At 43.6% G+C, this 16055-nt stretch overlaps 1 protein-coding gene across 5 annotated transcripts in view; it reads left to right on the top strand.

Moving 5' to 3' along the window:
- The window catches only part of LOC147701314 (putative methyltransferase DDB_G0268948), a 246938-nt gene that overhangs the window by 129057 nt on the left and 101826 nt on the right, over positions 1–16055 (top strand). For all 5 annotated transcript variants that reach the window (XM_086930036.1, XM_086930034.1, XM_086930033.1 and 2 more), the window contains one exon: positions 9520–9733. In XM_086930036.1, the coding sequence (XP_086786162.1) occupies positions 9520–9733 (214 nt within the window). The remainder of the gene's footprint in view (positions 1–9519; positions 9734–16055) is intronic.

Genomic DNA, 16055 nt, shown 5'->3' with positions numbered 1-16055 from the left:
CAAAGTTTTCCCACCAAAAGCAAAGACGTCATACTACGTAGATGCAGTAGACGCATGCGCAGAAAATTCCCACCTCTTCGAGTAATACACATAGGCAAGCTTCCCCTAGATTCTGTGTAAAGAATGTAATGCAATATTAGTATTTACAAACATGTTGGTTAAAGTATTACACATTAGTTGAGAGGATTGCATCTGAACAAGTCTCCCCCTGCACGCTTCCTCCCTGAGCACCCACCTTTCGAAGTCCTAGATACATGAGATTGCTTTTGAATAGCATTGACACTAGAAGGTCTGAATTGATGAAGTACCTGGCTGTGTATGACTTAAACAATGTGTGATATAGCAGGTAGAAATTACTTTTCCATCCCCACCATTAGATGTAGAGGCCGTTGAACTCCAATAGATTATATTTATATAACATCTGGTTTGGGGTGTCATTGCTGCATGGTAAAGATGTCTCATCACACTACGGAAACTACAAGCCCATTGAAGTAGTAGTCCAACTACCCCTCCACGCCTAATTAAAGGATAGCTTGTGCCTCTAGAAACCTCAACCTGACCACTGCCAATTTAAGAATGGTATGAAGAGTCGAAGAACCTGCTCAACTTTTTTACAAAGTGATTAGGGAGAATCCAATATTGATCGAGGCATTTTTAGTTGAGGTTGATACTGAACACCAAGTAACTGGTGCATTTATCAAGCTTTGTCTTAATATATGGAGGATGTTACTGACACCTCTGTGTCATACTGGTAATAAGCCCATGTGGTATGACAAAGATTGTTTTAAGATTAACTGACAGTTACCTAGGGCCCTTAAGGCAAAACCTAGGGACCCACAAGAAGTAACATCTCTACTCAGGGAATATAAAGTAGTCACCACTAGGAGAAATACAGAAGTTCTGACCAAACAGTGGGACTCACTGGTGTTGGTGTCTGATACGAAGAAAAGCAGACTTTTTGGTTGGCTCTATCTGATATGAGACGCATGAACCAGACACTGATCCCAATTACTTGGCACATCACTGGTGAGTCATGAGAAGAGTATTTTACAAGTACTTATGCCGCCATCTCAGAAGAGTATGAAATCCTTAAGGTACCAAGCTGTATGGGAGTCTCAGTTTTATTGTGCAAAATAGAGGATGCAATAAAACAGAGAACAGGTAACAAAGCCCCTGGCCCAGACAGGGTTCCATTTAACCCTTTTATGCATAATAATGATTTCTGAGCACCTTTAGGAATCTTGTTCACTCCCCATTGCTGACCTCATGGTCAAACTCGATAATGTGCCCATTTTCAAAAAAGATGACTGCATGCAGCCAGGTTGTTAGTTACCAATTTCCTTTATAGACCCAACATTTAAAATATTAGGGAGGGTTCTGTACAGCAGAATTAGGGTTGGGCAGATGAGAAGCATATTCTTTATTCTTGCAAATATGGATTTTGAAGTCGAGTTGGGAACATGGAACAGTGTTTAGATTTGACCTTGATTATATCAAAGTATATTGTGGCCAGACAATGCCCTATGTATTTGGCTTCTGTGGATTTTACCACAGAATTTATTTCTGCAAATTGTTCAAAGCTGTGATTAAACCTTCTTTTACATGTGATGGATAAAGCACTGGTACAATTTTTAACATGCTTGCCCAGGGACAAAAAGGCACGAGTCAGACTCAACATTCACAGGGAGGTCTCTAATGACATAGAAGTATTTCGAGTAGTAAGGCAAGGGTGTGTCTTAGCACCACTTTTATTTATTATATATATTAATATTCCTCACCAAGCCTAAGGCCTATTACTCCTAATATCCCAAAGGCAATCCCCTTGCGCCCCTCTTGTTTGCGGATGTTGCTATGTTGATGGATCACACTCTAATTACATGGATTTGTGGAATTTATGGGTGACTTAAACATGCATGCAAACTGTGCTAAATCTTAAATCATGTTACAGCAAATAAATGATGGCCGGAATGCTGACAATGCATACATTCTCCCCCAGTCAAAATATCTGGGATAAATCAATTGTTCTTTTGCCCACTACGCCACCCCAGTATGGACCCAACCATATGCAAATCAGTATTGACCCTGTGCCCCATGGGAACAGTCCAGACCGAACTGACATGCCAGGTCCTCCCTGAACCAGAAACAAGCATCCTGGGACCGGGTTCAGGGTATGACACCCTTCTCCAGCCAGACTAGCTTGAATCCATTTGCACTGTGAGCAAGGGATCCACGTCTGGGCATACCCATCCACTTAGAGTGAAAAGTGTTATGGCAAACAAATGATGGACGGAATGCTGACAATGCAAACATTCTCCCCCAGTGAAAAGATCTGGGTTAAATCCATTGTTCTTTTGCCCACTATGCCACCCCAGTTTGGACCCAGCCTAATGCAAATCAGTCTTTAACCTGTGCCCTATTGGGAACAGTCCAGACCGAACTGCCAGGACAGGTCCTCCCTCCCGGAAACAAGCATCCTGGTACCGGTTTCAGGGTATGTCACCCTTCTTCTGCCAGGCTAGCTTGAATCTAGTGGCACAGTGAGCAAGGGACCCATGTCCGGGCATACCCATCCCACTTATGGCAAAAAGTTTACAGCAAACTTTGGCTAAAAGTTGCCCACCTTCCCTACTCGTTCTCTATTTCTTTTCCTTTTGGGACTTACTTGTACTAGCTGTAGGTCCAGACCCCATAATCCTACCGCTGCTTGGCTCAGGACAACCTCTGGGTGGCCATTTCCAAGGGAACAGTCAAGAGGGAGGTTTTTACTGACTAACACCCTTCTCAAAATAAGGGACCTAGCTATTTTAGGGCCACTACAGCCACAGACATAACAACAGCCACAGACATAACAGTGGCCTCCCCTGAGATAACCTTTACTCTTTTTGTCTCACCTGGAACATTCTGGTTGGAGAGAACCAGCCTGACATGCACAGCATTTTAACTGGTACAGGTATCTCCCAGGACAGCGACTGGGATTTCACTCACTCCCCTTTGGAATCTTCAGCTCACCTTTTAGGCTAAGATTACTTCCTCATCTAAGGAATCTCCCTGGAAAGCTACACTGGCAACCCCTGGAGCCACATTCACAATCTACACTGGGAACCCCTGGAGCTACACTAGAAGTTGTGTTTTTGGGACAGAAAGGACCACTGGTTAGTTGCCCTATCCTTTTACAGTTAAGGCACAAAGTCATCTTGTGGTCCAAGTTCTTACCCTGGTACCCACATTTGGTTTGTGAGGTAGCTCTGGACCCACTCTACTCGACAGGTTTTTGGGTGCCTACAGAGGAGTCCTTACTTTTATCATTTTCAGGGTGATCCACTTTCTTTTCTGTGTGGGGAGTATTTTAGGCCTCTTTCTTTTAGTCACCCCTTTCATTTCTCGTTTCGAACACTCTAGGCCTCATCAAGTGATCAGCTTCCCTCCCCAACTCTTTGGGAGAGACTGGTCCCAGGCCCACTAGGTGTTGATGCCACTTTTTCTGCATGCAATCACTTAACAGATGTACTTTCGAATATTAAATTATGAAGTCCATCATAACAATACACATTGTTAACTTTTCAACCCTCACCTGGTGCTCTGACTGCAAATCTGGAAAATCAACCGAGGATACCTTTTTGAGTCTTCCTGAAGTAAATTGTATATTCTTCAGTGTTGATTTCATAGCCCTCCAACCCTTCATGAGGTGATAGGACTCAGCATCTTCCTCATTCAATGTGAGGAGTCTATCCCTGCATTTGCCTGAGAAAGGTTCTCACAAGTGGGAGTCAGAGTGCTTTTTGGTTACCCTTCTACTGGTACAGTTCTCGTGAAGGCAATAAACCACTTGGTGATGTCATCAACTTTTGCATATTTAGGGACAACTCCTTTGGGGTGTTTAGGGTCAAAAGACCTAGGGCCTGATTCACAAAAGTAATCTGAGACAAAATCTTTTACTTTACGACTCTACGACAAAGACTTTACGACTTTCGGTATTCACAAAGGGCATTTAGGAGTAGTAAAGTTAGGATTTTGATGTCTTGGTGAATGCTGCCGAAGGACCAGTACCCCAGGTATTGGTGTGTCACAGCTCCAGTAGATGCTGTTTTCTTCACAGTTGGAGGTGTAACCGATTTGATCCTATGTGGCTTGTGTACCACTTTTGATTCAGGTGCTGCATCGGAGGAGTAGGGAAACAGCAAGTTGGGAAACCGGATTCAGTGGGCTTGGTGCCTTTGGACAGCAGTGGAGTAGTACTTCTACTCCTAGGGAGTTCTTTGATAATTTGTCAAAGGCTGGAAGGGCTCTAGTGTTCTTTGAGGCCTCACAGTTGCAGGATGAGGCAGCACACCAACATTTTCAAGTCCATAAGGCAGATTTTGCCACCAGATTTCTGCAGCAACGCTTCAGTCCTTGGGTCACCAGCTCTTCTTTGTTTGTATCATCTTCATTTTTATCTAAGCTGTCACACCTAGAAATGCCACCAAAATACAACATTTAGGGGAGTTTAAATGGGGTGACCAGTAGTAGCCAATGAGCTACCTACCTTTATGGTGTATACAACCTCTCAGTGATTGTGGGGAGGGGTACTACTCTGACCCTAAATGGCTAATTTCCCGTCAAGCCATGATGAAGGGAAATGGAAAATGGTCTCCACGTCACCTGCTCAACCCTAGGGGTAGTGCTGGCTGAATGAGAACACACCTCCTAATTAAACTAATTTTCCCACCTGGCCTACTCCCAAATGTGGAGCAGGACAGGGGGGTTGGCATCCTTCACTATATGGAGATGCCTGAGTCACATTTCAAAGGTAGCTTTGCCTTTGAAACTTTCCGACTTAAAATGCTTTTCCTGCCAAAAGGAGGTGTGAAGCACCTCTACTCAGTGTAGGCTTTGTTCCTGGCCTTTGAAAGTGCAGGCTCTTATTGGTGCAGGTGCTTTCAGGTGCTGAGCACCGGCACCTATTTCTCAGGGCCGGGTCTATTGAATTGTTCTCCCATGCACAGCTAGCACTGTACACAGACCATTAAAAAGCCCCAGCCTTGAGCGAGACTTGTGCAGCTGTATGTTCAGATTTGGTGCATGTTGCTAGTGTGCTTGCTTTTGCGCGCACCAGTGCCTGGTCTTCAGGGTGGGGGAAGGGCAGGTGTGTTGTGTCATGTGCAGTAAGAAACTGCGCAAAAGATGAACTGGGAGCATAATTTCAGCTGCGCTACCCAGCAGTCTGTGCTTTCCTTTATAGCCATAGCTGCAAGGTTAGGTGAGATGTGTGTGCTTTATTTAAATAATGTCACAACTGTTATCCTACAGGTTGCAGAGTAGTGCTTGGCTGTGGGACACCATCGATAAATTCCTGCACAGTTGCACCAGCAGGAAACCGCCCAGTAGCTGCCTGCCTCAGGAGCCCAGACAAGGCCTTGCAGCATAATAATAAAATACGGGAAGCAGCTGAGGGTGGTCCAAAAGTGAAAACATTTCTTCTTGCCAGTCAGTGTATTAGTACCATGCTCCTACCTGTCCCAGTACCATCTCGTATCTATCACACCCGTCCTCTCCCTTCTGCAATGTGCACTATTGCAGCCACAAGCACCTTAAAGAACACCTCCCATCCCTGCCACTGTGCCTGTGCCCCACCGCTACCTCCGACAGTGCCCCTCTCTCCACAGTGGCCTTCTCCCACTATCCCAGTGCCCGTCTCTCCACAGTGCCTTTCTCAACTGTATCTCAGTGCCCCTCTGCTTACAGTCCCCTTCCCCTCTGTATAACAATGCCCCTTCCTGCAACAACACTTGCTTACTTCTGTTACAGTACCCCTTGACTCCCTCCCTCACTGTCAGAGCACCCCTCCCCACCATCGCTTTGTATTAAAGCATGCACTGGACCCAGAGTATCCATACTTTGAGTTTGCACGTGAGACCGCAAAGCCCTTCTCAGTCTTGGCCACTCGAACCATGAGGCTTTCCCAATTACCCCCTCACCATAGAGACAAGGAATTTCTCAGCTTTGACCTGGAGAAAAATAGCATTGATTCAAAACATGCTATCAGAGGGGCTAGGCTGTGTTGGGTGCTCTGTATCTCCCCCCACCCCCAAAAGCCTGCGGAGATCTAGTGCCCCACACCTTTTCTTCACCTCCAAAACCCATGTCCCGTAAACTCCTGCTGCATACTTACATCCTTATGTCCCTGTTGGAGAGAGAGGGGTAATGTAGAACATGTACCATGCAGATGACATAACTATATTATGTGGATAGCTCAGTGGGTTTCTGTTCTTTGTCAAAGACGTCTTTTTGTTACACGCTGATCATAAATCACAATCCTTATATAGGACAGGTGGCAGACACAGATGAATTGTGTGCTTTATTAGTTAAAAAGTATGCGTGGAAGCCTCTCTGAATGGAGTTGAATGTCTGACTTCATTTAAAAATAGGTGGCAGTGGGATTTTGCGACTTATAGTCTGATCATGTAATAGAACTATTTGTTTGAGAGTGTGGTTCTCCATCAAGGCGTAATCCCAGTGGTATAACTGACACTTCATTATGTTTTATCAGGAATACCTATTGTGACATATCAAAACTTCTTTTTATGGCAAAAAACTTAACACAGTTAAAAAATCGCTATTGTGTGTCTTGGACAACACTGCTGTGCATTGATGAGACAGGCCAAGAATGATACACTCCTGTCACCTCTCAACTTTACATAATTAATGACTGTATATTTAATAAACGCAGAGGTGTACTCTTTGCTTGCTCTATCACAGTATCTGCTTTTCTTCCTCACCTTCACACTTCACTCCTTCACTCTCCAATCTTACTTCACTTTCTGCCCTATATCTGCGTTATCTCTTAATCCCCACCTCCCCTCATTAAATGCTTTTCATTGTTCACCTTTCCATCTTTCCCTACCACTCTACTCTCACACACTCTCCACTGTTTGCTTTCCTTCCCTTGCCTTTCTCCTCTTTTCACTTTTCCTTCTCATCACGTTCCACTCCAATCTTGCAATCCCAATCTCTGCTTTCCACATTTCTCTTCACATTATCTATTGTATCTATCTTTGCCTTTACACCTCTCCTCCTCACTCATTCTCCCTTTCAATTTTTTCCTTCTTGCACATATGTTCATATCTGCTCCAGGAATCTGTGTTCTATCTCAGGGTCATACATTTAAATCTTGGTGTGGACACTCAGTCTTTCATCTTTAGATAGAATTAGCGCAATTGAGCTGGATAACAACATTTTTAATTTGGTGTCAAGGCCCCCTCTAGTGAATATGTGCTTTTCAAACATACATGGTGTGTTTCTCCCTCTACCCCTTAATTTCTTCCTTTCACATTCCTTTCTTATTTCCTACTTCTTTCATCCATTACTTATTTATTTCCTTACTGCAGTGCTCCTCTTCCTGCCTGCATTTGTTACTGCCTTCTTTAATGTATTCCTTCCTTCATTCTTTTCTTTCTTTTAAACAGCGCAGTTCAAGCACATTTTCATTTGTTTGCAAAGCTGCCTCAAGTCCTCAAATGACCTTTCTCTAATTTGAGTTCACTTTTAAGTTTTTCTCATAGGCTTCCAATATGTTATATTGATTTGTATAGCGCACTAATCACCTAGGAGGGTATCCAGGGATTTGGGCAGGTGTGTAGGTGTGAGGTGTCTGAGTTGCTTTTGTGAAGAGCCAGCCCTTCATCTTCTTGGTGATCTCAATAAGGGAGGAGGTGACTCTGATGTGTTGAGGCTTGTGGATGTGGGTGTAGCCAATAAAGGGAAGTGGGTGGGGCCACTGGAGAAAGTGGGCGGAGCTCAGGACATGGGTGTGGCCTCGTTAAAGACTGTGAGCACCTGCACTTCATATTTTACAAATTAAGCACTGTTATCGCATACATTTGGAAACATGTCTGGTGATGGCAGGCTGGCTTAGACTAGTTATAGACCACAATGTCATGAATCAGAATGTACCACTAGGTAGCTACACAACCTTTTTCCGACATTTGTCCTACCTTATTGTGCATATTAATTCTGGTTCTAACCTTTTACCCAGTTCTGTGCTGAATAAATGTCTATTAATTTCTTGAAAACTAGCCTAATTTCTTATCGAGAAAAGTCCCTGCATATGACGTAAGCAACAGCAAGAACTTATTATGTGTAAAATGTCATGGTCATCTTCATCCTAGGGCAAAAGAACTATTTTGAATAATCGCTGGTATTGTTCTAGGCTCATTTGCATAATCACACTCACTAAGTAAAGAGACAATTAACAACACTCCACAATATAACTACTTGGTAGTTTGCTTCGCATTTGCAGTACCGTCAAAAAATAATTGTTCACAGACATGTTAGAGCTGTACATTTACACAGTCAATAGGACAAACAATCATAAGAGTAGACTGAATAAAATTATTACCTGTACGATATTACCCAGGGAAGCTCTCATCCACCTTCAACAATGTATAGCATACTGCCTCTAGGGAAAACGGCATCCTACCAAATTCCATAAAGCAGTCCCTGTTAGGCCCCTAGTTTGGACTGACTAGCCAAGATCATCACATTGATATACAAGTGATCACTTATCAAATATTATCATTCACTTTCCATCTTTGACTCAGGAACTTTAAAACAGGTGTTACTGGGGATCTTTAATACCTCAAATACCCCCATATGCCTGGGGTGTATATTTAGCCAATGCAGCCGACTCACTAGTGGTCAGCCTACAGTCAGTTGTCACATCGCCCATAACATCTTTGGCATCAAAGTCAATTTTGAAAATAGAGTTGACCATTTTCCTAAAAACAGTCATGGAGACCATTCAGGATGCACCAAATGTAATCTTAATTGCAACCTCCTATGACACAACCAAGAGGCAGCCTTATCTGAAGAAGCCCTAAGCAGAACAATCAGACATTTAATATTATGTTTCAGATTATTGACCCTGCTGATACAAGAAAACAGTATCAATTAGGCAAACCTATTACGAGTTTGGTGGTCGGACTGCCTTTGTAGCACTGCACCCGCCAGGGTTCCCTCAGTGGTGTTCAGCTTGTGCCATAGCCAAGCATATTACAAGATTCCTCATTTGTCACAGTTTCCATGGTGGTGTTACCTCTATCCCTCGGGATGCATGCAGGGGGGCACATGGTGTCCCCCCTGTGTGCATGCACCCCCTGTTCCTGCATGGCATGGAATTCATAGTCCATGTCATGCATTAACTGGATTTGGCGCTCCTATGGCGCTGCCTTGGTAAGGCTCACATATGAACCTTAGCATGGCACCTCCTTGGGAACGCCAACAGACTGCCCACCAGACCAGGAGAAAACTCCTAATGTGGCGGGCGGTCAGCAGTTGAGTTTAGAATTTTGGGAGCAGGAGGTAGTGTGGCAACCCACTCCCACCCCACAAGAACTCATAATCAGGTCCTTACTTATGGTGGAAACAGTCATAGAAGGTCAGTCTTTACAAAGCTCCCTGATTTACATTTTGAAAGGCCACAATTAATACGACTTTTCAAATTATGCTCTCATATATTCATATTTACTGTATTATTTTTAGAGTTGCCCCTGCAGAGAAGATTCCATTCGAAGATGGCTCTGTAGACCTGATAACTGCTTCCGTTGCCACTCACTGGTTTGAAGTTGATGGATTTTTAAGGGAAGTTGATCGTGTTCTCAAACCCAATGGATGCCTTGCATTATATTGCCTGTTTCTCCACTATGATCTTCACTATAAAGATTGCACCAAACGTTTGACTGATACATTTATGGAGGTAAGGGCAAATGCGGTTATCAATTTGCGAATAATTAGAATATGTTTTGCATGGGAATAAAACCCATTCAGAGCCATTAAAGGATTATGTTTTGCACACAACACAAATGAGCTTGTGATGATCCTATCTATGTATTAGGGATTATGCTGAGCTAAAGGGGCCCCATCACACAGACACATTTCAGAGTGAGACCACCACTTCCCCTTACTTTACACAATATTACTTGATGTATATGTGTCTCCATGTAGATTGACATCCATTCTACCATCCCCTTTAGGACTTCATGAACAGTAAATGTAAGACAGGAGGGGGTCAACTTTCACATATTATGAAGAAATCTCTACTTATAACTGTTAAGACTAAATTGTATTTTCTTTAAGGAAGGCAGACAGTGATAGTATACGTGGTTGATGGTACCATGCTATCTCAGGCCTTTGACTTATATTCCCCTATTTACTATCAAATTGGCTTAATCTACCACAATACAAGACTATGTCTCTCTCCTTTGTTATACACCAGAGTGTGTCACTAAATGGGTGTGGACACAAGGGGGTGTTGTCAATTGCCTTGATGCCCCTGGTGGGAGAGCCACCGGCAAATGTGATTCATATATTTGCTAGTTGCCTGCAAATTCAAGTTTATTGAGTGTATATCTGCTGTTGGCTTTCTCAGAAAACTGAATGCTGGGTAGAGTTTCATATCTGAACATCATTCTCTCCTTAGGGCTGTAGGCACCCAAGGTTTGTATGCCAGCTAGAGTGGAGAAATAAGCTTCCACATGCTATTGATTAATCACAATGAGACATAATTATGAACTTGAATATGCCACTTTGAGAATGAAAAATGCTTGGCTATCTATGGTTGTTCGATACTTGGGGCCTACTTTTTCCAGGTATAGCCTATACTGTCTCTCGATGTAGGGATGGAGTGTTGATTATTATCAGATCCGAGAGTATATTCTGTAGGCCTAAAATACTTTACTGCAATGATGTGCTCTTTTTTTTTGCTCCCCCCCTTTCTTTCTTATATTCTATGGAATTGGAATTGTATCCAATTTGTGCCATAGTGTTTACCTCCTGTAAGAAAAAAAAAGGAAAAGGTTTCTCATTTTGGGGAGGGGGCATGTGGCTCCCCTCCTCAAAACTTTAAAGTTCCCCATTCCCAGGAGCTGAATCCTTTTTCTTAAGGTAAGGAGGTATGTAGCCCACTGCCCACATTTTTATAGGCCCCTGAGAAACTTTCCCTTAGGGCTGTATTCCACCTAGAGCCTTTATAGACACTCCTAACATAAATGGTTAGAGGCTGGTGGCAGGGACTCCCACATGGCTCCACGTGGAGCCGCCTGCTCCCATGCATTCACTTATCTTGAAAGCAGCGGGTGCCAGCATTTCCTCACAATAAAACGCAGTAAAACAATTGATGGTTCCCACCAGGCAGGAAAATGTTGGCAGGTCCCGCCGGGTGGTGGCAGACAAGATTTCTTGAGGGCAGGGAGACAATGTCCCAGGGAAGGCTCCCCAGTACACAAGAATGTATCCTTCCACAAGGGATAAGGTTTTTGAGTCCTCCAAGAGACTTGAGTTTTAGAAAGGAGGGGCCAGGCCCTCCTTGTCAAATTATGTAATATGAAGTGTCCATGCCCTAATCCACTCCAGGGAATTTGTGTATTTTAGGGCAGGATCACACTTTTTTCAATAATTTGCAGTGGATTCCTGGATCCACCACAAATTTGGGACAATTTAAATAATATATATGTTTTCGACCCTGGTGGTGGCCCTTATTGGAACCCCACCAAACTAAGGAGAGCAGGGTATCCCTATACTTGCCCACTCATATCTTTTTTTAACCTTTTTCTTGGACTCCAGACTGAGTCTGTATTTAATTTTGCCAATGTAAAAATTAATAGGATAAGGCATTAGCCCCCCCTTTTTCTGTCCCAGCACATCACGGATGACTATGAAACTTTCCAGGAATCAGGTGATGTGTCACAACTTTACAGGAATAAGGTGAGCCATGGAGCACGTTTTTTAGAACGTTTTGTGAACACCCATCAAATAGTTTCAAAGTTATAAAAATGTTATTTCCCATGGAAACATTATAAACTATAATTACCCATTCATAACATGGTTAGTGACATTCACTGAGAGGGTTTTTTAGTGAATGCCTGTGTATGTTGGTCTCCAAGTTTAGCTGCCGTCCCAAAGTAATGCCTCATCAACTAGCTATGTATCAATATACTATGTTCCCCCATCTCAATATTCATGCTTACGGAGTAGTGGGTAAAAAGTGTGGAGTGTTTAGAGTTTCATGGCCATGATCATGGTCAAAGACACCCGAGGGGCTAACAGATAGTGACATGTTAAATCCACTCCTTTGTCGTGCACTAACTAGTTAGATTATAGTTTTATAACATGCACACATCTAACAAAGCTCCTAATAGGATTTGCCTTGTAGGTGTATAATATTGGCAATTTCTCCAAAGGTGTTGCACATGTCTCAGGGACAGACAGGTGAAATATGGGCACTTGTCTTTGTAAAATTATATTTATAAAATCTGGAGAACATTTCTGGTCAGGAGGATAGAACCAGGGACTAGTCTGGTGGTGCACAAATGGGAGGCCAGTGGCTCCTAACATGATCTCCTAACATGATTTGGTGGCACACAGACAGGAGGGCAGTGACTCCTATCCATGGTCTAATCACACAAGGAAAGGAGAAGAGTAGCTCCAACCTCCTGATGAAGTGAAAGGGGCAATGGCTCCTACCTTAGCCTCATGGCATACATGCAACCATAAATAGAAGGGTAGGCCTAGGTCATTCTATACGCCGGTATAGTGGTGGTGCACGGAGAAATAGCGCACAGATAGTGAAGCAACCCCAGAGTCCCAGGAATTTCTAACCTGGTATGGTGGTGCAAAGACAAGGGAGCAGGGGCTCCTATCCATGGACTGGTAGAGAACTGCAGGAAGTGCACAGATGTAAAGCCAGCCCAGTGGAATACTACCCATGGCCTGGTGACGCACAGAGAGGAGCTGCATGAACAGAAGGGTGGTCCAAGGGACTACCCATGTATCTGATAATAGACGTACAGCAAGTCTACTAACAGGTGATCTGATGGTGCATTGACAGGAGAGTCTTGTATAGTAAAGCATGCCCATGTTCTCGTACCTTGCCTGGTGGTGTAAAGACAGGTGGGTAGAAGTTCATATCCATGGTTGGCATCACTCCAACAAGTTATGCATGGATACAAGGGCATTTTCAGGGATTCCTACTTTGCTAGCTGGTCTGTTGGGAGGTGGACAGGTCGGGCATTGTCTCTGACCTTGGTCCATTTGTCAACGACATTTGAACACAAGCTACCTCTCACTGATCTGGGAGTGCACCGACAGAGGGCAGGGACTTTTCATGCCCTATTGCTATATGTTTGCACATGTAGGGCATAGGTAGATGGGTGCTGAGCAGTAGGCAAAGCTTACATTCAACGAACTGAACGGCCACTGATGAGATGCCCAGCACATCTGAGTTGCAGCGCTGCTTTCTGGGCCTCTGCTGTGGTTTGCAGAAGAAGTGAGTACACAATGACATGAGCCCCTCAGATCTTGGACTGAACGGTCAAGGATTAGATGCCTAGCACATCCGAGTTGTAGGACAACTTTCACTGCCACTGCTGTGTTTTCCAACAGACGCAAGCACCCACAACCAGAGCACCTCAGATCTTTGCTGTGTTTTCAGTGATTAGCACCGCAAAAATGTGATGTGTAGCGCACTTTTTAGAAGCTCATCTTGGCCCACAGGGAGAGGCGTACAAAAGGAAACCGTGCTGGAGACCCAAATTTGCAGATATACCATGATTTCTTATAAACATTTTGTTTTTTAATGCTGTTTACTCACAGGACATACACTGAAAAGAACATCTCCAAAAACAGAATGATTTATGAAGTAGTGAGTTGGAAAAGGAGGTACCCCTAAAGGGTAAAAAAAATGTATTTAAAAAACACTATCTGTCTGGGAGTTACTTTGGCTTTGCGGCTTATCAATCAATCAATCAGCAAAATTTGTATAGCGCGCTACTCACCCATGAGGGTCTCAAGGTGCTGAGGGGAGGGGGGGGAGGGTTGCTATTGCTTGAACAGCCAGGTCTTGAGTTGTTTCCTGAACTGTTGTTAGGCCGAAATTGTTTTAAAAAACAAAATGCAGGCTCCCCCGCTTCTGTAGTAATCGACCCCATGGTGGGCAAGGTACAGAGCCATGCATGGGCCCCCCTCTTGGCTTACTAATGCCTGGGGGTCCACCACCCCCCTGGGACCCGTTTATAGATAAATGAGGGGTCTCTCAGATCACCCCGCAGACCCAAAGATTGAAACCTTCCCGGTACTTTATCTGAAAACAATCCCAAGAAAAGACAAGGGAACCCTACTCACAAAGGAACACGGGCAATTAGTTTATCAAGAAAACAGTGGTACATGTGGTATAGTAAATGTACGGTACAAAGTCAGTACATAGCATAGTAGCAATTACAGTAATAGAGGGATTGAGAAGGGATGTCAAAAGGAGAAGCAAGGCTCAAAATACCAAGTTTTTATACCATCATAGTCTTCGTATTTCAAAACAAGAATGTCATCAGATATTTACATTTGCACAGATAGTATTTAGGGAAAAGTGCAGAGTGTCCCATGTGTTTTGTGAGAACCGAAGAGTAATTGAGTGACAGTAAGTGAATATATACAGGTTTCCGCTGGGGGTATTTACAAGGAAAAATGAAAATGACCATGAGCAAAATTACAAACAATAATTATACAGTAGCTATCTTCAGTCATAGGCACTGTTTGTGTGGTTCATTTCCTATGGCGTTCCTATGACGTTGACGGCATTTCGACCCGTGAGATGGGGGGTCTCATCAGGACTAATCGTTGCGGGACATCTTATGGTGTGCCTGATTTCCAAAAAACGCAACCCATGCGTGATAGAAGAACTTTTAAGTTACTTACAATGGACCCGGCCGGGTACACTGATGGTGGTAATCTGGGTGTGGAGAGCTTGTGGGTATCAGCCCTCGGGGGGCTCTTTAGTGATTTGTGGCGACTGATATCGCCGTTATGATAATCCGTATTGAGTGGTGTTCAGCCAGGAAGATACCTGTGTGCAGAACAGCAGGGCACAATCGCGTCTCTTAGTCTGTTTTAGTCTGTCTGAGAACTTTCTGGCTGAACACACTCGATACGGATTATCACTATAGCGATATCGGGCGCCACAATTCCCCCAGCTATTCATGTTTACATGTTGGCTGGTGGGAGAAGCACGTTCTCAGAATGACCCATCGACGCTGGTGGAATCTCATAGCATACTACAGGAGATACATCGACAACGTGTTTCTCTTATGAAAAGGGTCTAGGGATAAAGCCATGCAGTTTATTGAAGACATTAACACCAATGATTTGAATTTTAGATTCACTGCCACTAGTGATAAATCTAAGGTTGAGTTCCTAGACGTTTTGCTATATGTTGATGAGGGAGACTATGTTACATCGTAAGTCCGCTGCTGGGAATTCCAACCTTCATGCCCACAGCTCCAACCCCAGACACCTAATAAATAGCATACCGTATGGAGGATTTATTCGCATACGTTGTATCTGCAGTTCTGAATCGGTATCTAGAAAGTGTCAGATAGAGGCCTTCCAACGTTTTGTGAATAGAGGTTATACCAGAAAACAAGTGACCATGGCCTTGAACAAAGCTAATGATAAACATAGGGAAACTTCTTCAGCCCAAGATTAAGCCTCACTCAGTTACAGTGACAGCTGACAATAACATGCAGTCCGTTAGGCTCATCACTACTTTTAATGTTCAAGAGCAGTCAATCTGTAGAATTATCTAGTCTGAATGGCCAATAATTTTAACTGATAATATCTTGAGGCCAATTCTACCTAACCTGCCAGCTATCACATTCAGACGTTCTCCCTCTATGAGGGATTCCCTTGTGAAATCTATGCCTGAGGTGAAAGCAAAAAGTACTTGGCTCATGAATCCATGTTTCTTTAAATGTAGTTCCTACGGTGCATGCACGTTTGCTAAAAATTCAACTCACTATGTACCAGCTTTTAGTGATAAGATGGTGGCCATTAAGGAGCACCTGACATGCTGTTCTGAATACGCCATATACAAACTTCGGTGTACATGTAACTAAGAATATATTGGCAGCACAAAGCTCCCTGTGCACAAGTGTATGCTTCAGCATGTCAGGGCTATCGTGAATTCCGATCATAATTATCCTGTGGCAAGACATTTTAAGTCAGTTCACCGTAACAAACGGAAGGACTTTGAA

The sequence above is a fragment of the Lissotriton vulgaris genome, chromosome 7 (assembly GCF_964263255.1).
Source record: "Lissotriton vulgaris chromosome 7, aLisVul1.2, whole genome shotgun sequence".
In the NCBI taxonomy this organism is placed as follows: Eukaryota; Metazoa; Chordata; class Amphibia; order Caudata; family Salamandridae; genus Lissotriton; species Lissotriton vulgaris.
Note: the sequence above shows the minus strand (reverse complement) of the source record. Positions and strands in the feature narration are given on the sequence as shown.